The sequence below is a fragment of the Gymnoscopelus microlampas genome (genome assembly GCF_963454915.1).
Source record: "Gymnoscopelus microlampas genome assembly, chromosome: 12".
Classification (NCBI taxonomy): domain Eukaryota; kingdom Metazoa; phylum Chordata; class Actinopteri; order Myctophiformes; family Myctophidae; genus Gymnoscopelus; species Gymnoscopelus microlampas.
In genome coordinates this window covers 21,402,487-21,426,321 of record NC_139949.1, presented here as the reverse complement: position 1 = coordinate 21,426,321, position 23,835 = coordinate 21,402,487, and the positions used below count along the sequence as shown (strand labels likewise).

Sequence of the window (23,835 nt, the reverse complement as noted above, 5' to 3'; positions counted from 1 at the left end):
CTCTCTCTCTCTGATCTATTTACCAAATGTGTGAAGAAGAAAAAACATTAACAAGTAAGTAGGCTATCATTTTTGTGAGGGAGGAAATCGCGGGGGGGGGTCCGCGGGGGGTCCGCGAAATCTAAAGTAAACATCACATCCCTCAAGTCATTCTCATTCAAATATGCCATAACTTTTACTTCAAAAATCGATTATAATAGGCCTACTTTACCTACAGATAAAAACACTAGTGATATTCAGTGGGATTTATGGCGGAGCTGGCTTCAGTCTCAGGACAATGTTTTCAGACCACAGACCAAAGTAATCCAGAGCCAGGGATTACCCAATCAGCAAATAGGTCCCGCCCTATGGTCCCGCCCCGTTCCTGTTGATTGACAGACGGCGATGTCAAACCATTATCCTGTAAATGGAAGCCATTCTTTTGAAAAGACAGCATGAAATACAAAAAACGTTCAATAAATAACAAAATAAATAAATAAAAAGCACAATTAAATGAAAAACACTAAATATAAATAAATGTATTTATTTATTCATTTACATGTTTTATTTATATCATTATGTTTTTTATATATTTCATTGTGGTATTTGTTATAACATTTTTGGACCAATGTACCTTATGAAATAGCTAAAAGTGGCAACATGTAATAGGCCCTATATATAGGTTGACATTAAAAGTCACAATGAAATAAATATAAAACGCAATAAAATAGAAAACATTACACAATAAATAAATACATTTATGTATTTAATTGTATTTTTTATTTATTTAATTGTATTTGTATTTATATCATTGTGTTTTTTATCGAATTCATTGTGGATTTTATTCATTTCATTGCGATATTTATTTTTTAATTTTTGGACCTATGGACTTGATTAAATAGCTAAAAGTGGCATCATGTAATATATATAGGTTGACATTAAAAGTTACAATGAAATAAATAAGAACCACAAAGAAATAAATAGAAAACCAAATGATATAAAAAAAAATACACAATAAATAAATACATGTATTTATTTCATTGTATTTTTTATTTATGTAATTGTATTTTGTATTTATATCATTGTGTGTATTATTTATTTCATTGTGATATATATATATATATATTTTTTTTTCCCATAACCAGGCTTAAACCTACTACTACAAATCATAAAGATAAACCACATTACCCATCAGGCACAGCGCTCACTAACTACGGCGAGTACAGTAGGACATTTATATATCGCGCGAAGAATAACAACTTTGACGAGAAGAGTGGAGCAAACGTCAAACTTTGTATCACAGTTAGATGAGTATAGGTAAACATAGTGATGATCCTGTTGACATGTAGTACAGCAACAACAGATGCTTGAGGATCCCACCGCCGTATTACAGCAGTTAATGAGGAATATTAACACGGATGTGTGTTGTGACGTGAGCACAGAGCAGCTATATAGCCGTTTATTAACACTATGAGTATGATAGCAGTGAATTTACACATGTTTAGATATAGATCAGCATGACAATAGTTACATCATGGTTGTTCTGAGAGCTGGGATGTGTCCAGGGCTGGATGAAGAGCTGATAGGAGAGCTGCAGACAGCCTGCATCTCTACAGGTTGGTACTGTAGGCTAACTGTGGGGTGTCTGGTGTGTTGATGATCATAGTGGCAGTGGTGGTTAAAGTACATTCTTCACTTAAGTGACAGTATCAATACTGCAATTTAGAAATACTCTGTTACAAGTAAAAGATCATAATTCAAAAGGTATCAAACTGTACTTAAAGTACCAAAAGTAGAAAGTACTCATCATTATGCAGAATGATTTCAAGAGTAGAAATAAAAGTACAGAAAAAACAGTACTCCATACTGGAAATACTCCAGTATGGAGAATTAGTACTCAAAATGTTACTTAAGTAAATTAATTTAGTTACTTTACACCACTGACAGTAACGTACATTTACTTGTAGCCTATTGTACTTAGTAAGTACAACAACAAAAAATCAAGTACTACTTACATTTTTTGAGTATATCTACTATATACTTTATTTTCAGTATTTGTACTTTTGGATACTAATAGCTACTTCTTCCACTCCACTACTTTTCAAAGACAAATATTGTACTCCATTTCGAGGAAAAGAAAACGTATTATGAATGAATCATGTTTGATTGATTGATTGATTGATGTACTTTATTTAGTAAGACATGAGAACAGTACATGACAGTACATAACAGTACATGGAAGTACAAATTCGCAATACAAGGTCTACTAAACTGGATAGCTCATTAAGCACTTAGCTTGTTTAAGATGAGATCCCCATGCACACAAATCATGTTGACATATAAGAGACAGACAGATATACACACTACTATACAGAATGTCATACAACCAGTTTACAGGTTACTGGTATGAAGGGTGAAAAATATGTACCAAAAAAAAAAAAAGAGAGGGGGGGGGGTAGGTTAGGTTAGGACATGGGGTAGGTTAGGACTTGGACAGGGGCCATTTTTGAATTGCAGCCTCCTGAAGGTGTATCTTTAGGGCATTTTTGAAAGTGAGTAGGGTTTTACACTCCTTTACTCTTTTTGGTAGGGCATTCCACATTTTAGATGAATAGCATGAGAAAGAGTTCATTCCCTTTGTTGTGCCAAATCTGGGTTGAACATGGTTTGTGGAGCTTCCTCTGGTGTTAGGATCATGGACTTGATTAACATTTTGGAAGTATTTTGACAAATACAGGGGGATCCCAATGTTGTGGTGTATCTTGAAGACTAGGCCCATGTAAGCCCTGTTACAATGTATGTAGTTGAATAACAGACCTACAAGCTCACAACACGTGGTGACGTGCCGCGTTGGTAGCTTGTAGATCTGCTATTTTAACTAGTACTTCTTTAACTCAAGTTGACTGAGCAGCCTTTACTTGTACAGTAGTTGAGTAATATTTGACCAGGAGTATCTACTGCACTGGTTCCCAAACATTTTAGCTTAAGACCCAAAACAGAAATTAGACGTTTGCCCGGGACCCAAACTAGTGAAAATAGTAGATCTACAAGCTCACAACACGTTGCAATGCGACGTGTTGTGAGCTTGTAGATCTACTCTTTTCACTACTTCTTAAAAATTTGTATTTACTTTTTATTTATGGAATTCCTTTGATTATTTAATATTTAATAGTAACAGTTACTTAGAATTGTTTTATTTTGTATTATTATCTTTTGAAATAATACAAAAAAGGGGGTATTCACTCGCATGTTCGGAAACACTGATCTAAGGACTCAAGTACTGGGGTTACGTACTTTATCCACTACTGTTTGATGATGATGATGATGTGATTCACGCTCTGCTATCCAGTAACTAACAACAAAAACCCTTGTTCTGTTCACAGTGGAGGATCTGGTGTCATCTGACATTGAGGAACTTGCTCAAAAATGTTCCGTGTCCTACAAGGTACTGTAGTATGCATAAGGTTGTTCACTGAGGTACTGTAGTATGCATAAGGTTCACTCAGGTACTGTAGTATGCATAAGGTACTGTAGTATGTATAAGGTTGTTCACTGACACAAGTCAGTGGTTCTCAACCTGTGGGTCTAAGTAAGTACTAAAAAAAGTAAAAACTGGTCAAACATTGGCCAAATTGACATAAGAAAGAGGAGAACATTGTGAAAATAGCTGATCTACAAGCTCACAATGCGTTGTGAGCTTGTAGTTCGGCTATTTTCACAATATTTATCTGTGGAACCGAGTCAAACTAAATGTAATGCCTACAATTCCAAGTACTTGTCAGGGTGGGGGGTCCCCAGTTCAAATAGGATTATTTTGTACATAAGTGAAAATAATATGCAGGATATCCTGACATGATGTCTATCAGTTATTTATAGGCAGATGGCTGATTGAAGAGGGGAGTCATTTGCCAGATTGGATGATAGTTTAAAACCAGTCCTGTGTAGTGGAGGAAAAAAAAATTCTATCACTCTGTCAGAAAGACGTAATGCAGACATATTGCTGTCCCCTTTGCTGTAGAGGATATGCGGATTTGAAGCAAATGGTGAAATAATGAAACGTAATATGCATACAGTAAACATAAACTAAATGTAATATTTAGACTATCAAAACAAAATGTCACACTCATCTTTTCCTAAGAACCAAAAACATGGGACGATTTTGCCAATAGATGGTATGTACTCACATGAGGTTCGCCTTGTTGTGAAGACGGGTCGTGTACAGCACTGTATCTCAGACTGGGGAAGGATGTAACTTTCGAGTCACATCATCAGTGTTTGGGCCTTTCAACACCCTCATCAACGGCGGCCAACTAGGGTGATCAAGCCTGAGCTTGTGTCCCATGCCCATTCTTGAGATTAAATGGCAGACAAGGGACTATGCAAGGCAGGGGCGTCCCCAATGACTTAAACCTGACCGTTTTCATTGGTAGAGTTAAGTAATAAAATTGAGAAATTAAAGGATTCACTATGCCTAATACGGTATGTCTAAGGTGCTCGGCTTCTCTTGTAATCATCATATCGCTGACTGTCATTGTGGATGGTTGGATGTTCACATCATGTAACATGAATGGCTTATGAAATGATTTGGGCTACTCTGTTTAGTGTCTCCCTGGGACCCAGACTTACAAAAATAGTCAAAAAAGTCCTATTTCAGGCGTCCGCTGGCCTAGCGGTCCAGGCGCATATCACATAAGCTGGTAATCCAGCATGACAGCGTGTCGCGGGTTCGATTCCCGTTCCCGACGACCTTTGCTGTATGTTTCCCCCCCATCTCTCTCCCCATTTCCTGTCAGCCTACTGTCCTGTCAAAAAAGGCATAAAAGCCACAAAAAATATCTTTAAAAAAAAAGAAGAAAAAAAGTACTATTTCAGAACTGAAATTATTGATTTTAACTTCAACTACTTTGAACTTCAACCAAACCTGCTTCCAGTTGCACTTGATCAGTGGAAGAGAACTACTGCATATGCACACTTTCTGCAAGACATGTCAACTGACTTCATAATTGGATACAAATCTCTTCAACAACTGCCTGCGCTTCATTTTGTCAGCTATTGTCTTTGATCTCTGTGCTGCAATATTTGAAGAGGGGGCTAAGAACGGCATAGGACCAGACAGTGCAATCTAGGGTTGCAGATTAGTCTGGCTTTACCATTTTTTTCCTGTTACATTTTATCATATTAACCCACTTAAGACCTGTGGCCGATTCTACAAATGCCTTCTAAATCAGTAGTTTTCAAACTTTTTTTATGGTCCCCCAAAATAATGTACCCCCATCTGAATATGTTTTGTGCGAGGGACCCCCAAAAGAGAAAATTTGTGTTAAAAAAAATCAAAATTATTCAAGATTTTGCAAACACTTTTAAGATTTTTCAAAAATGTTCAAGAATAGCAGATATACAAGCTCACAGCGCGTCACTTCAGGCTGCACTGTGAGCTTGTAGATCTGCTATTTTTGAATAGCCAACGCAAAAAGCCAACGCAAAAAAAAAACGATACAGATGCTTTACCAGTTTTAATGGGTTAAATGGGTTAAATGTGACCACTGTACTGGTGACATCTGAGGTGTTGTTCCATGCTGAAGTTGTGTATTCTCAATTTCTCACACAGGACTGACTGTGACCTTTGTATTTCTGGAAATCCCGGAGGTCTGTGTAAAGGTCAAAAGGTGATCGTGCTTTTGCCTCTGTGGCCCCTTTAGACTATTAGACCATTAGACCAAGGTCCCTGGTGAAGTCAGACTATCTTTAGTCCATCCCCAATTCTATAAAAACGTCCAAAGATCTGTGCTTTCTCTCCTACGTTTTCACTGTGATATACTCTATGCCAGGTTTTAATATTTGTATTTGTATTTTTGCTGTTTTATGTACTCTGAAGCTTTTATTTTATTGTAAAAAAAAAAGTCAAAATTAGTGATTTACAAGCTCACAACGCGCTGTGAGCTTGTAGATCGGCTATTTTCACTATTCACACTGTTGTGTGACAAAGTATAAAATGGGACTTAAGAGCTTAATATGATACAAATAAAATAGATTACTTACTCTTCCTTTGTCTGGCAGGCTGTGTTTGCCATACGCAGAGTGCTCTTGGCCCAACACACAGCGTTCCCGGTCTCAGGCGCTGACCTGTATGATGAACTGTTGAGCTGTACAGCCATCCTCGCCACTGGAAACCCCAGGTAAATAATCCCAATAATCATACTAACTATACGCCACCAAATCTCTGTGCGCAAGAAAATCTTAATAATTACGCACAAGAGAATGCGGCCCTTTATGTCAGTGTGATCATTATAGTTGTGATTGGTGGCAGGTGGTGCTAAAAGGGAAAAGCCACCATAAAACAAAATGTAATTACGAACTCCTTATTTGTATTCCTAATGCTCAGTTATGTTTGTGAATGGCTGTCTCAAAAAGCTCATCATGAAAAAATAAACTGCTTTACATTGAATTGATGGCGGCATTATGGACTCATGGGATGTTTATGTAATTCTGTATATCGTCGCTGCGTCGGGCGTAAACCTCGTATGTCCAAAATCATTCCTTTTTTATTATTATTAAAAAATGAAAATAGACTATCTACAAGCTCACAACGCATTGTGACACGTTGTGAACTTGTACATCCGCTATTTTCTCTGCTTTTGTTGTGAAAATAGTACAATACAAGGTTTCTGCCCGACAGCGATGATATCATTGTTGTTGTTGTTAAATTAACGCCCTAGTACTTGATCACACTTGTGTCACACAAATTAATAACACAAGAGCTTCACGACAAGTTTCGCGCTTGTCCATCTGCTACTTTTGCTATTTTTTTTATTTGAATCCTGAAAGGTAACTGTTTTGGACATACAGTATGAGGTTTCCACCCGACAGAGACGATATCCAAACATTCATTTTTTGTTCATTTTATAATACAGACTGAACCAGAAAACCACGGTGCCATAGCATCCTTAGAACTGGACTCATACAGTGTCAGTGGAGCAGCTCTGATGTCCTCTCACATACAGTAGCAGTCTCATATTGCCCCTGGCATTTTAGTTTGGGAGTTTGGGCAAAACCATGTGAGTGTCCAAGAGTATGAAGGTTAAAAGGTCAGGTTGGTTTTGACGTGTTAGTGAAACTTTAAGATGTCAAGGAGCGGTGCTTTTGAAATACACAGTATGTACTGTACAAGTAAGACGCGCGAACGCTGGAAGCGAACGCAGTTCTATATTTCAGCCACACTGTAGGCCTAGTAGTGAACTCTGGCGCACTCTAGCGGCTGCACACAGGTAGTGCAGCTGCTATATTTCAGTCACGGAGTTTTGAGTCACATGGGGGCGCGAGCCAATGAGAGCGTGAGTCACATGGGGGCGCGGCTGCACACATACTGCACACAGACAGACACACAAGCCGAGCCGAGTTACATAGTAGGCTCCACTTGGGCGGAGCCGCGGCTTCGCCGCGCCTCCTTCCGCGTTCGCAATCATGTGCTCTGAGATCTTCATTATGATAATGTAACTAGCCTGTTACGTTAGGTAGGGCTGGGCGATATGACTTCAAATCACTATCATGATTATTTCAAACTTTTCTTCTTGAGTATGATTAATGCACGATAAATAAAGAAAAGTGAAAATAGCAGATCTACAAGCTCACAGTGCGTCACATCGACACATTGTGAGCTTGTAGATCGGCTATTTTTGTAAGACACCATTGTACAACAAAGTATAATACAGGGTCAAGTGGTTAATCAGACTAATCGACTTCGTCTATTATAGAAAATCTAAGAGAATGATTTTGTGTCGATTCGTTAATCGAAAAAATAAGAACTGCTTCTCGAATATTCAATTGACCTACAGTACATGAGCAAGATTAAGTCTGTTATTGGTTCGGCTTCGATATATTTTTTGTTTAATTGCCCAGCCTTAACGTTGGGTGACTACTGTATTATACCTCGGGGGCATAGATGTGATGGTGGATGATTTGAAGCAGGCTTTGCATGTGCACGATACAGGTCTCCAAGCAGTTCAATACTGTCTCCACTCTCCACGGTGGTGTTGAGTTAGAATATTTATCCAGAGTACGGGAAGACAGTGACTGAGAGCATCTCGCTTTTTGTAGTCTGCAAGTGTTTGCAAAGTAACTGACCATCACACTGAGTGAGAATCATCGTCTGCTACCTGGCCCTCCAGTCTGATCCTGCAGTTTGCTCTCTGCAAATCTGAAGACTCTGTTCGGCTGACATCTGGCTAGACAGCATTTATTTCTAGTGATTCTATTGTGGACTAGCTGCCCGTAGTGCCCGATTTTCCCTTGGTCCCGGGGTTCTTTGTTAAATCATAGGTTAGAATTGTTATACTTTGACAATGACTTTGCTTGCTAGGCAGGTCAGGCATCCTCACAGAAAAAAGGAGGAGACAGAGTCTGTGTGACTGTCAAAGCTATCGCACATCTAAAGGCTCCCCAGTTTGCAGTGCTGAGCAACTGAACAGTACAGACTTTGTGAACTACCGTATAAGTACTTGGGAACTATCGGCTGTAAACGAATTTAGTTCTGTAAAAGGGCAATGGGGGGGTTTATATGTTTCAAACAAGGCGTAAGGTTTTTATAACAAATGTGATGATCGTGAAAAAAACAAATACTGACTCCAAAGTACTATGCATCAGCCAAACGAGATGAGGCTGTTGGCACTCACGAATGACATGTCATTGGAATCAGAGCATCATCTCAGCCTCAAGATTAGCTTCTAGGAACAAAAAAGCCAAGAAGTCGTGCTTAATAAGGACATAATCCCCGTCTTCAGGTGAAAAACAAGAGATGTGTTTCTTTGATCAAGGCAACCAGCATGACCAATGCATGTGACGTCCCTGATGAAGACCCTGAGAGTCGACACATGTTGGTCATACTGGTTGCCTGGCTCAAAGAATTAAATCAGCTCACGATTTTCACCAGAAAATCGAGTGCCTTGGTGATCCTTTCCTTGATTGTCTGCCCCACCGGTGGACTTACTATTAAGCAGTACTTCTTGGAATTCTGTTTCTATGCATACTTACAGTCAGTGGTTCTCAACCTGTGGGTCACATGATTTTGGGGGGGGTCCCCAGGTGACAGTGAAGTGTCCATTTAAGGACTTTTAAGACCTTTTTAATACCCCCCCCCCCAAAAAAAAGGAAAAAAAGACATTACTTCATCAAAAGTAATCAACAAACTATACTATAAAAACTGGTCAAATACTGTAATATAAGAAAGAGGCAAACATTTTGAAAATAGCAGATGTACAAGCTCACAACGCCTCGCAACACAAGGCATTGTGAGCTTGTAGAACTGCCATTTTCACAATATTTATCTGTGGAACCGAGTCAAACTAAATGTAATGCCTCAACTCCTTCAATTCCAAGTGCTTATCAGGGTGGGGGGTCCCCAGTTCAAATATGGTGATGGGCTGGAGGAGGTGGTCTGTCTGGAATGGCAGGAAGCATGGGCTGTAGTCCAGGAAGAACTGACATTCCCTTGGTGATGTTACAGGGGATGAAATCATGCTCCAAATAAAGAAGAACGCAAAACACACTCCAACATCATGTTTATTATGTCCTCAACTTAATTAAAATGAGATTTGGGTGCAAAATCGGTGAAGGGCCCTGTTAAGAACTGGTCACCATTTTGTTGATTTGGAGAGTTCAGTTGTTTTGGAGTAAGACGTTACAAAGTTTTGCTTTTTTTTGTGTGTTGTATGAAAATATGTTTTCTGTTTTTAGCTAGTGTGAAGTTGACTATATAATGACAGCATTTACATTTTTGGTCTTAAAGTCCTAAAGTCTTAATTTATTAGAAGTTGGTGTTAACGAGGAGCCAGATGACCGCCACTAGCAGTACTGTATCGTATTGTGATGCTGCTGCAGTCGTGTCCACACAATTAACTTTGCAATTTAACCGGCTTATAGTAAGTGCATATTGATTTAGCCTACATCACACTGGTGGCTGATCTACCCTCGGCAATGCACTGTACAAAGCTTCGCTGATAAATATTTCACCCATGTAATTTAAGGTCTACTCTGGCCATGATTCAATCCGGAATTGCTTTTGCTGTGTTGACCAATTTCCCCTCTGGGATTAATAAAGGCCATCTTATCTTATGGTCATATCTGTGAAATCACACAGGAGAATGATTGGTTGGTAGAATTTAATTTATTTTTAAAAGATATTTTTTGGGGCATTTCTGGTTTATTTCTGATAGTGACAGTGGGAGAGAGGGGGTGATATGCAGCTAATAGCCTTGGATCTGGTTTGAACTCAGGCAAGCTGCAGGAAGGGCTATTAGCCTTATTTATGTGGAATGTGCCTTTACCTAAAATACATGGTGAGCCACTGGGGCACCCCCGGTTGGTAGAATTTCTACAGTTAACATACTACTTCAGTGTAATTAAGGTGCACAGGTGTTTGACCTCCAAGACTTTCTTTTTCAGCCATTTTACATACATTTGCTATTGCACTGGACTTGAGCTATCGGAGACAATCACCCTTCAGGGCTGATGTCATCCTCTGGGTTTTATGAAGCATGGCTGCCCTCTGCTGGTGTAAACGTGAATTCTCAAAGCCAACTGGTAAACATTTTGTAGAGATGATAATGGGCTTTCATCAATTTAATCAACAGTCTCCTAAGGCCTAAGATGTGTACTCATTTCATGTTTGAGTTCATTCATTTATATCTTAATAGAAATTCAGCTGAGGGTGTCTTCTGAGACTGAGAGTTGTTGTGTTGGGTAATAACCTTTGTTCGTTTAAGGCTCGGCTTATCTCTTATCTTGCAGTGTTTTTGCTTTTAGAATAGCGTGTAAACAAAGGCTAGTAAAGGACCGTATGATCAGTGCTGCGCCACCAGGCACTCCTAAGAGATGTGATTTATTGTTTAGTGTGGCTTTTTGCATGGTCAAATAAAGAAAATGCGAGCTACGGTGACATCAATTTATTGTGTCTTGAGAGATAGCCGGTGCAGAATGACTCGGCGTGCATGAGCGAGAGACACAGTTTCTGAAGTGTTCATCTGAGGAGCAGTTATGAAAGGTGCTTATCTATTTATACGCGCCGTGCTCCTACCACCTGAGAGAGATTGTCGTTGAGATAGTTTACTGTCTGTCTGGTTAGATGGGAGAGACGGTCTCTAAAGGCCACTGTGTGGGAGTTGTTTATTAGGACTTGTCTTAGTTTTTAGTTGGCTCTATGGTAATGTGGTTAGTTTGTCCAATGCTGCACGTTAATTTAAGATGCTTTCCTGGTTTTAAAGGTACAACAACGTATAGGCTTCCCAGGTCTGAATAAAACCGGCAAAGCATCTGTCATTTTTTATTTTAGTGTTGGCTGTTCAAAAATTGCAGATATACAAGCTCACAGCTGCGAGCTTGTACATCTGTTATTTTTGAACATTTTAGAAAAATCTTGAAAGTTTGAGAACTACTTATTTTAGAAGGAATTTGTAGAATTGGCCTCAGGTCTTAATGGGTTAAGGATTTAACCACAATTGCAGACACACGGGGAAGAAGACATTTGCCTTTTATTTTTCCTATAAGAGGAAGTAATATATGTTAACAGAAAAGCCAATGACGGCAAAGTTCATACCAAAGAGTTATATTATGCTATATTAACTACTGTATATAACTTGATGGTTCATAACTAGAAAGTGTCCCAGAGGAAGTCTTAAAGGCCAACTCCATTCTATCATCAGATATACTGCTTGACCTTTTCAATTACATGTGCAAAAAATAGGAAGTGCTTTGAAAAAGAAAAAAAACAACTAAGTGTTATTTATTATACTTCATCACATGAAGATTTTGCTCGCCAAAATAACAGATTTTCAAGCTAACAACACACGCAATAAGTCACGTTAACGTGAAAAAGCTATCAACAAGATGCATGATAAAGCAGATGTACCCAACTATTTAATGCACTTTTTTTCACATTGTAGATCTCTTGATTGGTTATTTTATTATTAATTGAAAAAGTAATCAATAGGATAATCGCTATGAGGACATTAACGATAGTTGCAGCCTAATTCTCAGATGTAACGGGACATATATAACATAACAGGAGTAGCACTGTATGTCATTTTGCAGTAGTGTAATATTGTCAGTTCTATTTCATCCCTTCTGACCTGGTCATTAGGGATTCATAGAACCGTAGTTACATATGTAACTATCGTTCTGTTCCATCCCTTCTGACCGCCAGAGGTGGTGCTTTAAAGCACTGGATATCCAACTTATTTGTGTATTCCAAAGGTCAAATTAGCCTTCATGATTTTGGGGGATAAACAATTACCCGAAGAACCGATATACAATTAGTGTAATATCAGTTATATGCCAATATCTCATTTGGCTGACCAGTTGAAACCCTTTGAAATCCATTTATCAGTTGTTGTTTTTTTTCGTAGTTACAGCACTTTGGCTTTGTAGGGCAGCGCGGTTTGTCACGGGCGACAGGTATCACATTCATCATTGTGACCTGTATCACTCGGTTGGTTTTCTCTGGGTCAAGGGAGGAAGCAGCACTGCATTCTGTTTATTTACAAAGCTCTACTCGCTGAACTTCCTCTGTTTTTAAAGGGCAAAACCACTTTGGTAGAGGTTTGGGTAACGTCATATGGTATCTGCCAACACTAGAGAATCAGAATCAGAGTCGAAGCCAGCTCGGTCTGCAGCTCGGACCAAACCTTTACCCCCTCTCTCCACCCTCTTCTCTACCCCACGACTATCGATCGGGACACGATCAAACCTGCTCGGTCGTTCATCAATGTTAATCTAGAAGTCCCGACCCGACAACACGGCGCTATCTGTGTGTGTGTGTGTGTGCGTGTACATGTGGATGTTTTCATCACTTAAACCTTCTACTGTATAGTAAACTTGACCCGGGGTCGGCTCTGTACTTAGTCCACTCTTTTTGCCCAAAATAGCCGATCTACAACCTTGCAATGCATCACAAGCTGTTGTGAGCTTGTTGATCAGCTATTTTCGGTGAATACTTTTTTTTTAGTTTTAACTTTGGATGATTTAAAATAGTAATTTAAAGTTTGACAAAAAAAAGAGATAAAAATAGATAAAGTAAATCTCGGAAGACAAATTAAGACAGCAGAGCTTAAAGAGGGCTTATACCCGATAGGCATATCTAGTCTGCGAGTGTGCTCACCTGACGAGATTAATGAGACAGATTGTAGTTGAAAGGCTTTTTTGTCGGTTGAGCTTCCAAAGAACTTGCATATAAGTACATATGCAGGGATTTGGGGAGAAGTAGAAGTCTACAAACTGAAATTGACAGAATTTGGGTGTTGGCCATTACCAGATTGGATGTTAATCCACAACCCACTCATAGAAATGATACAGGGCTTATTTTAGAAGTTCAACCTGACTTTCACAGCAAATAGAGTACTGTTACTGTATATCTTTGAAACTGGTTATATAAATCTCTGTATCTGCTGTGGAGTCTACATTGCTTTGTTATCCTCAAAGACAGAGTTGGTGTACAAAACCTTTATTCCAAGTGTTCATTTAACATCTCTAGACGGGCACCGGTCTACTTCGGGGTAGGGCCGTCACGATTACAAATTTAAGTTGACGATTAATTGTCACACAAATAATTGCGATTAACGATTTAATTGTGCTTTTGGCATTGAACATTGGAATATAATAAATACAAATACAATTTCTGTTTGCCTTTTAGGCTTCGTAATCAAACATTGCACAGGGCAGATGTGACAAATAGCTTGAAAAAATATATACTACATATATGTATACTAACTAATTAATTGTGAAAATATTTTCACAATTGTTGCCTCTTATATTATTTGACAATTTGGCCAATGTTTGACCCGTTTTTATAGTATAGTTTGTTGATTACTTTTGATGCAATAATGGTCTTATTTCTTTACCTTCTTTTTGTAGGTATTAAAAAGATCTTAAAAGTCCTTAAATTGTCACTTCACTGTCATCTGGGACCCCCCCCCCCCAAAAAAAAAATCACCCACAGGTTGAGAACCACTGCTGTACATTAACATACGACCAATTAAGTAAACATGGAGTGGCCCTGATATCGTCAAAAAACGATGACATCGTGCATGGGCAAACGTGAATGGAGTTCCATTGGACTATTTTGGCTAAGCGGCCCAAAAGTGACCGTCACAAACCTGACCCGACCCGTGTCAGATATCCGTGGTTTTTCGGGTTCTCCGAAACCGTCTGCCTGAACGAATTGCCACTCGGCACTGTACATTACCTCTTTCTAATACATTTCATAATCTGCCTGCTGGGAGGGGTTTTGTCACCATATGACATAACCTCATTAAATAATTGTTGTTTTGTAACCATGACCTGGAATAGCTCCTTATTTCTTGTTGGGGTTTACTGTGTGTTTTTAATTTTATGTCTTGTCTGTGTGGACGAGATTTGCTCACGTGGTAAATATCGTGTCCTATCCTGGACTGTGCTCTTGAGTCTGCTAAAGGATTGTGTTACATAATACCTAGAAGCTTCTTCACACTTAAGAAATAGGATAACAGGGGCATAGTAGAATAAATACAGTTCACACATAGGAAGAAATAACCTCCTTTGCAGTGTTGCTCACGTCCTCACCGTCTTCCTCGTTTTGTCTCTATCGGGTGGAAATCTCCTATGTCCAAAACTGTTACTTTACAGGATTTTAATTCAAAAACGGCAAAAGTAGCAGATCTACAAGCTCAAAACCCGTCACCTCGCGCCGCGTTTTGAGCTTGCAGATCTGCTACTTTTGATGCTTTTGTGTGACGCTGCAGTACGATCAGGTAGGGCGTCAATTTACGAGAAGTTAAAATATGGAGATAGGAGGCTTCTGCCCGACAGCAACGATTTGCAACAAAAAGGGCTTTATTGAACAACGTTTCATTCCACTGCCTTTTCCCCTCCAGCTTAGATAAACTGCTGGATTCTGGCTTATACACCGGAGAGGTCACAGAGCTGTCGGGAAGCCCAGGAAGTGGCAAATCTCAGGTGAATGTTTACCTCCTAGTCCTACTCACCAAATTAAAAAACACTCTTACTGATGCATTATCTCTGTAAAGCCTTGCAGAATATTGTGGTTGTTGGGCCAGAAGCCTTGCTTGTATGTCTAAAATGGTTACTTTTTGGGAAATGAAAAAAAAAACCTGTGTAGTTATTATTTAGTCACAAGCTCTTTTCAATGGTTCAATATTCATAAAACCCACAGACACACTTAACCACTTTCACTTTCAGAATGTTCCAAAAGTAGTGAAAATAGCCGATTTACAAGCTCGCGTCGCAATGCTATGCATTGTGAGCTTGCAGATCGGCTATTTTTGCTACTTTTGGGCGACACTCTTGTACGACGAAGTTGAGCATACTATTTTACGGAAAAACACAAAAAGTTGAAATATGGAGATAAGAGGTTTCTGCTCAACAGCATCTATATAAAAAAGACACACAGCTAACTATTTCCTGTGTGTTTCTTGCATGTTACAGGTGTGCTTTGGTGTGGCGGTGCACATATCCCACCACCTCAAGCAGAGGGTGATCTATATAGACACAACAGGAGGGCTGTCTGCTGGCCGCCTGCTCCAAATGTTAAAAGCCAAGTCGAGTAACATGGAAGAGCAGGTGAGTTAATGATCAGTTTTCAAGTTTCAACTAAACGGAGGTTAAATGATCGTTGCTGTCGGGCAGAAACCTCTTTATGTCCACATTTACATTTTTTAAAATGCCCTCTGTGATCATACTACAGTGTCACACAAAAGTATCAAAAGTAGCAGATCTACAAGCTCGTGAAACCGACAGGGACGATAACATACAACCGGGTAGTGCAGTGCTTAAGTTCCTGCCCACCATTGTGGAGAATTGAGTTTGAATCCTCCACGGCGGTGGTTCTCAAAACATGTCAAGGAACTCCAAATTGACGTGATGGATGGTTGTGCATGAAAATCCCAGTGGATCGGCAGTTTCTGAAATACTCAGACCAGTCCGTTTGGCATCGCCAACCAAAGTCACTTAAATCACCCTTTCCTCCCATTTCTGATGCTCGGTTTGAACTGCAGCAGAGCATCTAGACCATGTGTACACGCCTAAATGCATTGAGTTGTTGCTGCCATGTGATTGGCTGATTAGAAATGTGCGTTAAGGAGCAGATCTGGAGAAGTGTCCCTGATAAAGTGGCCGGTGATTGTATAAAATGGGGTTAAAGCTGCACTATGTAACTTTCCTCTTCTAACCCCGGATTTGAACCCGTTTTCCTGCGCAAGTGCTGACATTTTTACCATTGGGCTAATAGAGCCTGCCTGCTTGCTCAGGGGATAAATGTAATCTTGACCATCAGGTCAGATCCTGTGTCTAGGTGTGACATGACCTTTGACACGATCTAAATGTCTCAATAGAAGAGCAGGGAGATGAAATACAACTACCCCAATAATATAAGTTATATAGTATTAACACACTCTACCATACAGATTGGAAATCGTATTTTTGTAATGTAACTTCATTAAACAGAAGTTACATTGTGCCACTTTAACTACTTTTGCTGGGGGACCCCCTAGAACCTCCCCGAGGACCCCACTTTGAGAACCGATGCCACAGGAGATGCCATCTCCAAGACAAACCACTAGGGGTCAGCAGCAGTGACAGAGACTGCATGGCGTAACCTTGCATAACAACTTAATTGGGAGAAAATGGAAAACTGGAGGGAAAGATAAAGACTAATCCTATACAATATGAGCAAGCCGAGTTCACATCGATGCCATGTTGTTTTACAGATGGAAGCCCTGCAGAGGATCCATACATTCCGTGTTTTTGACATCTTCTCCTTGCTTAGCTGTGTGCACAGTCTTCGAGGCGGTGTGCTTCAACAGGTTAGTGAACGGATAATCTTTAAAATAAATTCAGTTAACCCATTAAGACCTGAGGCCGATTCTACAAATGCCCTCTAAACCAGTAGTTCTCAAACTTTTTCTTGTCAAGGACCCCCAAATTGATATATGTATCGTTGCTGTCCGGCAGGAACCAGCTAAATCCATTTTTCCGCTTTTGCATTTTTTTTCCATAAATCAGTGCCATTGAACACCCTTTACGTCTGTGTGTTGGTAAAAAAAATAGTGAACCAATGGAAAGTATTAAAAAGTGCTTCTGCCAAAACCAGCAAACTCCATTGGATCCTCAAACTTTCTGCTAAACCAGCTAACGCCACCAAAGGGGGGTGGAGTTAGCTGGTTTAGCTAGACCTCCAAGCTCACAAACCTCATTGTGAGCTTGGAGATCCATTCAGCTGTTCTTATCAATGATGAACGAAACCTCTTAACTCCACTTTTGTTTTGTTTCCTGAAAAATGAACATTTTGGAGTTAGCTGGTTCCTGCCGGACAGCAGAGATGTTGAATGTGCGGTTGTAACCAAATAATTTGGTTGCATTTTGAGTTATAAATGGATAGATTAACCTGTTCAATCCGGGAACGCATCTCTGTCATTTTAGATTTCTTTGGCTATTAAAAAACTAGCAGATCTAGATCTGCTATTTTTGAAAGATCGGGAAAATGTGTGCAAACCTTATATTTAAAGCGAACATTTGTAAAAATGGTTCCAGAGACCTCCAGAAGCAAAGACTTGAGTTCGCTTTAAAATTATATATATTCAAAGATTTGCACAAAATGTTAAAGATTTTTCAACAATTGCAGATCTACAAGCTCTCGTGCTCATGGTTATAGCTCAAATCTGAAATGACACAGATGCTTTCCCGGTCTTAATAGATTAACACAGAGGATTTGACTGTGTATCTTGTCTTATCTTTTGCTTCCACATGCTGACTTAGGCATCAGTTGGTGGTGGCTCAGTCAAGGCAGTGATCGTGGATTCAGCTGCAGCTATTATATCTCCCATAATGGGAGGCAAACAACATGAAGGTAATCTCTTTGGGTGACAATTTCATTTACAGCCGAGTAGAGGTTCACTTGCCCACACCTGAGCCTTTCAAATTCAAACACTAACACATCAATAAAAAACTAATGTTATTACAGGGAATCCATGTTTTCGGGGGAATCTTTAGATTTAAACTGAACAATATTATTGTCCATTGGTAGGAGACAACTGGACAGGCATAGTGCCCTGGAAGACATTGGATTACTGTAGCATAACACTAGCTTTTCTCAAATGTCACAAGAAATTAGAATTTGGAGGGCTTTCTTCCCCCCCCCCTCCCTCCACCCAAGAAATCTCTTCTAGGGGAATATCGTCTCTGTCGGGTGGAAACCTCATATGTCCCAAACTGTACAAATTCGATGGTTCTGCTACTTTTGATGCTTTTGCGTGACGCTGTAGTATGATCATTAATTTAGTTAATTTACGAAAAAACACAAAACGTTAGAATATGGAGATAGGAGGTTTCTGCCCGGCAGCAACGATATTATCCCAGATAATCTGAATGCCGATGAGCTTCCCATACCGATCTGTAGGCAGTAGATATGTGTCTACATGCTCCAGTTCAGTCACACGGCGGTGAGCACGTCTGTCTGCTGGAAAATGTCAGCGGTGGAGAACCGAGACTCGTAAATTTATGTCGGGGAACAACGTTTGGAGTTCCTTGAATTAGAAATTGATCTTTTGGCTGCTTTGAATGATTTATTAAATCCAAATTAGCTTGATTTAAAATGTCTTTAAAAATGTCTTGTAAAATGTCTTGTTTTATGTGATAGAGCCAAACTAAATAATGTCTTTTAAAAACAAACCTGACAGCATTTAGCTAACACCAGTCAGAACAAAATAAAGGCTAAAGTAGGTTTGGGAAATAATGTTGTACTACACACACATTGCCAAATATGTTTTCAAAACCAACATAGCAATCAAAAATGTACCAGATCTCTAAAACTTGGAACTATCACAGCTTGCTTCTAACTAAACCAAAGAGATCAATAAGTATGCTAAGATTAAGTTTGGTATGCTACTACATAGAACAATGCCCACAAACATTAGCCTGAAGCTGCGTGGAGCTTCAGTCTGAAATTGGCTGCAATGTCCGCGATTACTAGGGGGAGGGAATTCAAATTTCCCTAAACCAATCACAAGAGATCTACGGATCCGTCTACATCTGACGTCATTGCACAGCTTGTTTTAGCAGATATTTGCTGATTGGCTTGTCGTTAGACCAACCCCACCTCCGACTCTGATTTGACAGATTTTTCTTCGATCGTGAAAAGCCATAGGCTCACATTATGACACCAGACCAAAAGGAGCTCACTCAGAGAGTGGGCGGGGTCTATGGTCTGGAACCAGGCTACACAAACATTCAGAACAACATACAGTAGCTGCCAAGTTCTGTAAAGTTCTGCAAATGTAAGAGATAGTTTCCAACAGCCTCTTAAAATGCCCACAAGTGAGGCTCTCTCATTATAACATGTTCCATAATTTAGGAGCTAATACGTGAATCTTTCCTGATTGTCTTACAAGAGCCCAGTTCAGAGTATCCAGTAAGCTCCAGAGAACCTCAGTTGGCAGAGTAGGGCCTAACAAGCCAACATGGCAGGATTCTGACATAGGAGGGACCCTCTAGACCATTCAATGCTTAATATACATGTAGGATTGATTTGAAATGAATTATTAATTACAGTGGGACCAAGTGCAAGTTGGTTAATAAGGATGTTCTGTCTTCTCTCTCACGTGAGACCAACATTGAACTTAGAAAAAAATGATTACCGCTTAATTTATTTATAGGCGTTGAAATGATTAAACTGAAATTAAACATACAGACTTCATTAATTTCTTATACAGTCAAAAGATCAGTCTTCGGCATGCTTGTTTGCTCTGTCCTAAACCAAAAATAAAAAAAGTCTATCCCAAGCCACACATGACGGCACCATGGATCACCAGCAACAACTCTCCTGAATAGATCTTATCTAAGGAAGTGGCTTCAACAAGGCGAACAGTCTTTTTACCCCATGTTTCTCAGTAGGGCGGTGCTTCTTTCGCTCTACATTAGAAGAGTTGGGAACGTTGGAGGTTGTCACATTCTAATCCAGCCCTAATACCCAATCTCGGCAGCGGCCTCAGTGGCGCACCTCGCTAATCATTAGACTCCCAATCTACAAGGGTTGGAAGTCTGGGTTTGACTCCCGCTTGGGACAACACTTTTTCAAACAACCGCGGACTACTTTTTTCCGCCGATAAAGTATAGTTTTGGACCATGACGCGCCGACTCAGCAGACCTTGAGGCTGAGGAGTCGCGCCCGAGCGCCTCCAGGTGCAAGTGCCCGCAACGACCAGCCGATGGTCTGCTAGTCGAATCAGCGCCGTCCGAGTTATGCACCGATAGGGACAGAATCGTAAATATTTTTGGTGGGGACTGCGTTTGCCCCAACTCGTTTCACTCAACTCGCCTGTCTCTCCCCGCCCCCCGCTACTGAGAAACATGGGGTAAAAAGACTGTTCGCTTCAACAAGAAGTGAACAGATTTTGTTTCCTGCTCACTTTATGATGCAGAAAATGGTGTCATGCCACTTCAAAATCTTCCTGCTTCAATCTGTCTGAAGTGGAAATTCCATTTCCTGGAACAGCTCCAACAATTGTCTCTTGACATCATCATCATCATCAAGAAAATCCTCTAGACATGTTTATGAATCTCAATTGAATTTTCCTAGAATAGATCATAATGAGTTCTTCTCGTTCTTACTTTGTTTAGTTTTTATTGATTTTATCTTTAAACACCTAAAGAAATATAACTGTTATGTAGCATTACATTTACCTTATATCATGGGCATGGAGAATATTCTATTCTGATTGGCCATAGAGTTTCAATTATCTTCCTATTACAACACACCTTTGATGTTCCAATTTGAATATAGACACAATAATTCCGGTATTAACAGTTATTTAAGCTAACATTTTCATATATATAACTTCCAAACGTTTGATAGAACATAAACATATCGTCGCTGCTCGGTGGAAACGTATGTCCAGCAGTGTTCCTTTTTTATTTTAAAAATAAGATCAAATAGTGAAAATAGTCCATCTACAAGACCACAACGTGTCGCGATGCGACATGTTTGAGCTGTAGATCCGTCTATTTTCACTACTTTTGTGCAACACTTGTATGATGAAGTAGGGCATTAATTTACGAAAAAGTTGAAATATGGAGATACAGGGTCTCTGCTTGACAGCAGCGATATGTTTTTTACCTATGTATCTGTATAAAAAGAGGGTCGTTTTTAGGTCGTTACTATGGCTTCTCCCATTTGCTGGAGTAGTAAGATAATGTTCATTGACAAAGATAGTGCTAACACAAGTTTCTATTTACAGGTAGGGTAAGTGATATTTTTAGGTCTAAACAAAAAGGGGTTGCTTGGTTAAGAAGTTAAAGCTCTATGTTCTGATAGTAATCATTGCTATAGAGTGTTTGTTCAGTAATCGGACTCTCCTCATCTCTCCAGCTCTTTAATAAACAGAAAATACATTTTCAGGTGGTTTGCCAATTTCATCCAATCAGGAGAGAGTACCCATTTATCAGCTTCAAATTGATGGTGTTGCATTTTCAATTTGTCTGCTCATTTCTTTGTCATCACTTCCAATTTCACTTGTTTATTCTGTATCGCGTTTGAGTTCTCTCTAGATTGGAGGAAATTGGTATCCCGCCCTGAAAATGCATTTTCGATTCTCTAAAGAGCTGAAGAGGGGGAGAGACTGTTACTGAACAAACACTCTACACAAGCAATGATTGATTACTACCAGAATGTAGAGCTATCTAACACTTTAACCAAAAGATATCGCCCTACCTTTAAAGAGTGTATTGGCCCAAACTATGAACACACATTAGTGATATTTTAAATGTTGATAAGTGGCCATGCTATAAGCAGGATAATGAACCCAAGCTGTGTGGTTATTGAATAATAATGTGCTCTGCAGAGGCAAATCCTACAATAAATCTACAGATTTAACTCAACATCATGCATTAGTTTTCAATAACCACACAGCATGTTGTTGATTATCCCTTAAATATCATCGCTGTTGGGCAGAAAACCTCATATTTCATCCCCCCCCCCCCATAAATGCCCTATTTTATACTTTGTCTTATGACAGCGTCATGCAAAAGCAGTGAAAATAGCAGATCTATAAGCTCTCTTGATCTCAACTCTCAACACAGAGCATCGTGTGAGCTTGTTGATCTGCTACTTTTGCCAATTTCGAAAGTAGTAATTTTGAAAATGTTTGACTATAATGTCATGCCCAAGATAGGGATGTCTAGTTGAAAGTGGTTAAGTCTGTCTGTGTTTTTTTTGTAATAAATATTGAACCAATGAAAAGTATTAACAGGTGCTCGTGACTAAACAATAATTACACAGGACACAACGTTTCCCCAAACAACTGAAATGGTACCGGCGCACCTGCGTGCATGGTGCGACCAGTGGGAATTGTATTGGTTGAGGGATCTTTGAGTGCATCGTTTAATAAAAGATATACCCTTGAAAATGGATATCCTAAAAAGATGGAACCCTTGATAACCAAAGCCAAGCAAAAAGAGTGTGAATCCCAAGAATATTGAAGAGAAGGAAGATTAAATGAATCCATTTTATCTGTGATGATGAAAACATTTTGCAGACAGATGTTTCTCTGTGATTCCCTGTTCCTCCAGGCATGTCCTTGATGATGCAAGTTGCAGGGGCTCTTAAGACCATAGCAAAAGACTTCAATGTTGCTGTCCTGGTAAGGATGACAATGATTCTCATGTTTGCTACTCTGAGTGCTTAATGGATGAAAATGGATTTAGTTTTCCAATTGAAAGTAGTAGAAAAAAAGCGCCTTTGGGCGTTTTTGGCCCAGTCCTACCTGAAAGCCCCCGTTGTATAATGGACCGTTATAGCAGCCCCTCTCGTGTATTATTGCTTTAGAATGCCATTTTGTAATGACATGGCATGACGTTTTTGATGACGTGGCTCCTCAGAGGCAAGTCAAAGAAGTGGCTCTGTCTTTCTGTGTCCGGAGCTCGTTTGGAAAACCACTGGACCAACCAGCGCCACATTTCTTGTGCACAAAAAAACAGATGTAATATTGTATGTTTTTGTTTTTACATTCTAGTAGTCTACTTTAAAAAAAAAAAACGGTTTTGTCCCTTATAAAGTGATACTAGAATGAATCTCAATGGAATAATAATGATAAACAAATCCACAAAATAATTGAAAATGATCTGTAGGCACTAGGCAGTGGTGTAAAGTAACTAAAAACAATTTTTAGGTATTTTTACTCTGAGTATTTCCAATACTTCTACTCCACTACATCTCAGAGGCCAATATTGTACTTTTACTCCACTACAATTATTGGAAAACTTTAGTTACTAGTTACTTTGCAGATATAAATTATATTATAAAACATACATTAACCACTTCAGCCCTATTTTCTACATAGGCTATTTTCAAAAAAAATTGTGAGTATTTTTCATATTTTGGTATTGCTACTTTTATCTAAGTAAAATATCTGAGTACTTCTTCCACCGCTGTCTGTAGGTGACAAACCATGTGACCAGAGGTGACAATGGAGAGCTGAAAGCAGGGCTGGGTCTGTCATGGAGCCACGTACCCAGAACCAGGGTTCTGCTGCAGCGCATTGAGAGGCCTGGCTCATCACACTGCAGCCTGCGCACTGCTACACTGGTCAAGTCTTCTAGACAGGTATACCTCAGCAGCCGTAACATTGTTGATGTGAGGGAAATGTCAAAACTAATAACATTTTTATTAATGTGCATTTTTGACTATGACATGCCCAAAATAGTGACGCCAGGGTTAAAGTAGTTAACCACAGTGTCAAACACTCAGTGAAAATAACTGATCTACAAGCTCAATGCATAGCAACACGATGCGTCATCATGAGGTTGTAGATCTGCTATTTTTGG

The 23,835-nt window shown here is 39.5% G+C and overlaps 1 protein-coding gene across 1 annotated transcript in view; it reads left to right on the top strand.

Moving 5' to 3' along the window:
• The first annotated feature begins 1,241 nt into the window (after nucleotides 1–1,241).
• Nucleotides 1,242–23,835, top strand: part of rad51d (RAD51 paralog D) — a 24,876-nt gene continuing 2,282 nt past the window's right edge. The window contains exons 1-9 of the mRNA XM_084074968.1: nucleotides 1,242–1,595; nucleotides 3,363–3,424; nucleotides 6,037–6,155; nucleotides 14,877–14,958; nucleotides 15,448–15,582; nucleotides 16,728–16,823; nucleotides 17,776–17,866; nucleotides 22,582–22,652; nucleotides 23,450–23,614. Of these exons, the coding sequence (XP_083931094.1) occupies nucleotides 1,514–1,595; nucleotides 3,363–3,424; nucleotides 6,037–6,155; nucleotides 14,877–14,958; nucleotides 15,448–15,582; nucleotides 16,728–16,823; nucleotides 17,776–17,866; nucleotides 22,582–22,652; nucleotides 23,450–23,614 (903 nt within the window). The 5' untranslated portion in view covers nucleotides 1,242–1,513. The remainder of the gene's footprint in view (nucleotides 1,596–3,362; nucleotides 3,425–6,036; nucleotides 6,156–14,876; nucleotides 14,959–15,447; nucleotides 15,583–16,727; nucleotides 16,824–17,775; nucleotides 17,867–22,581; nucleotides 22,653–23,449; nucleotides 23,615–23,835) is intronic.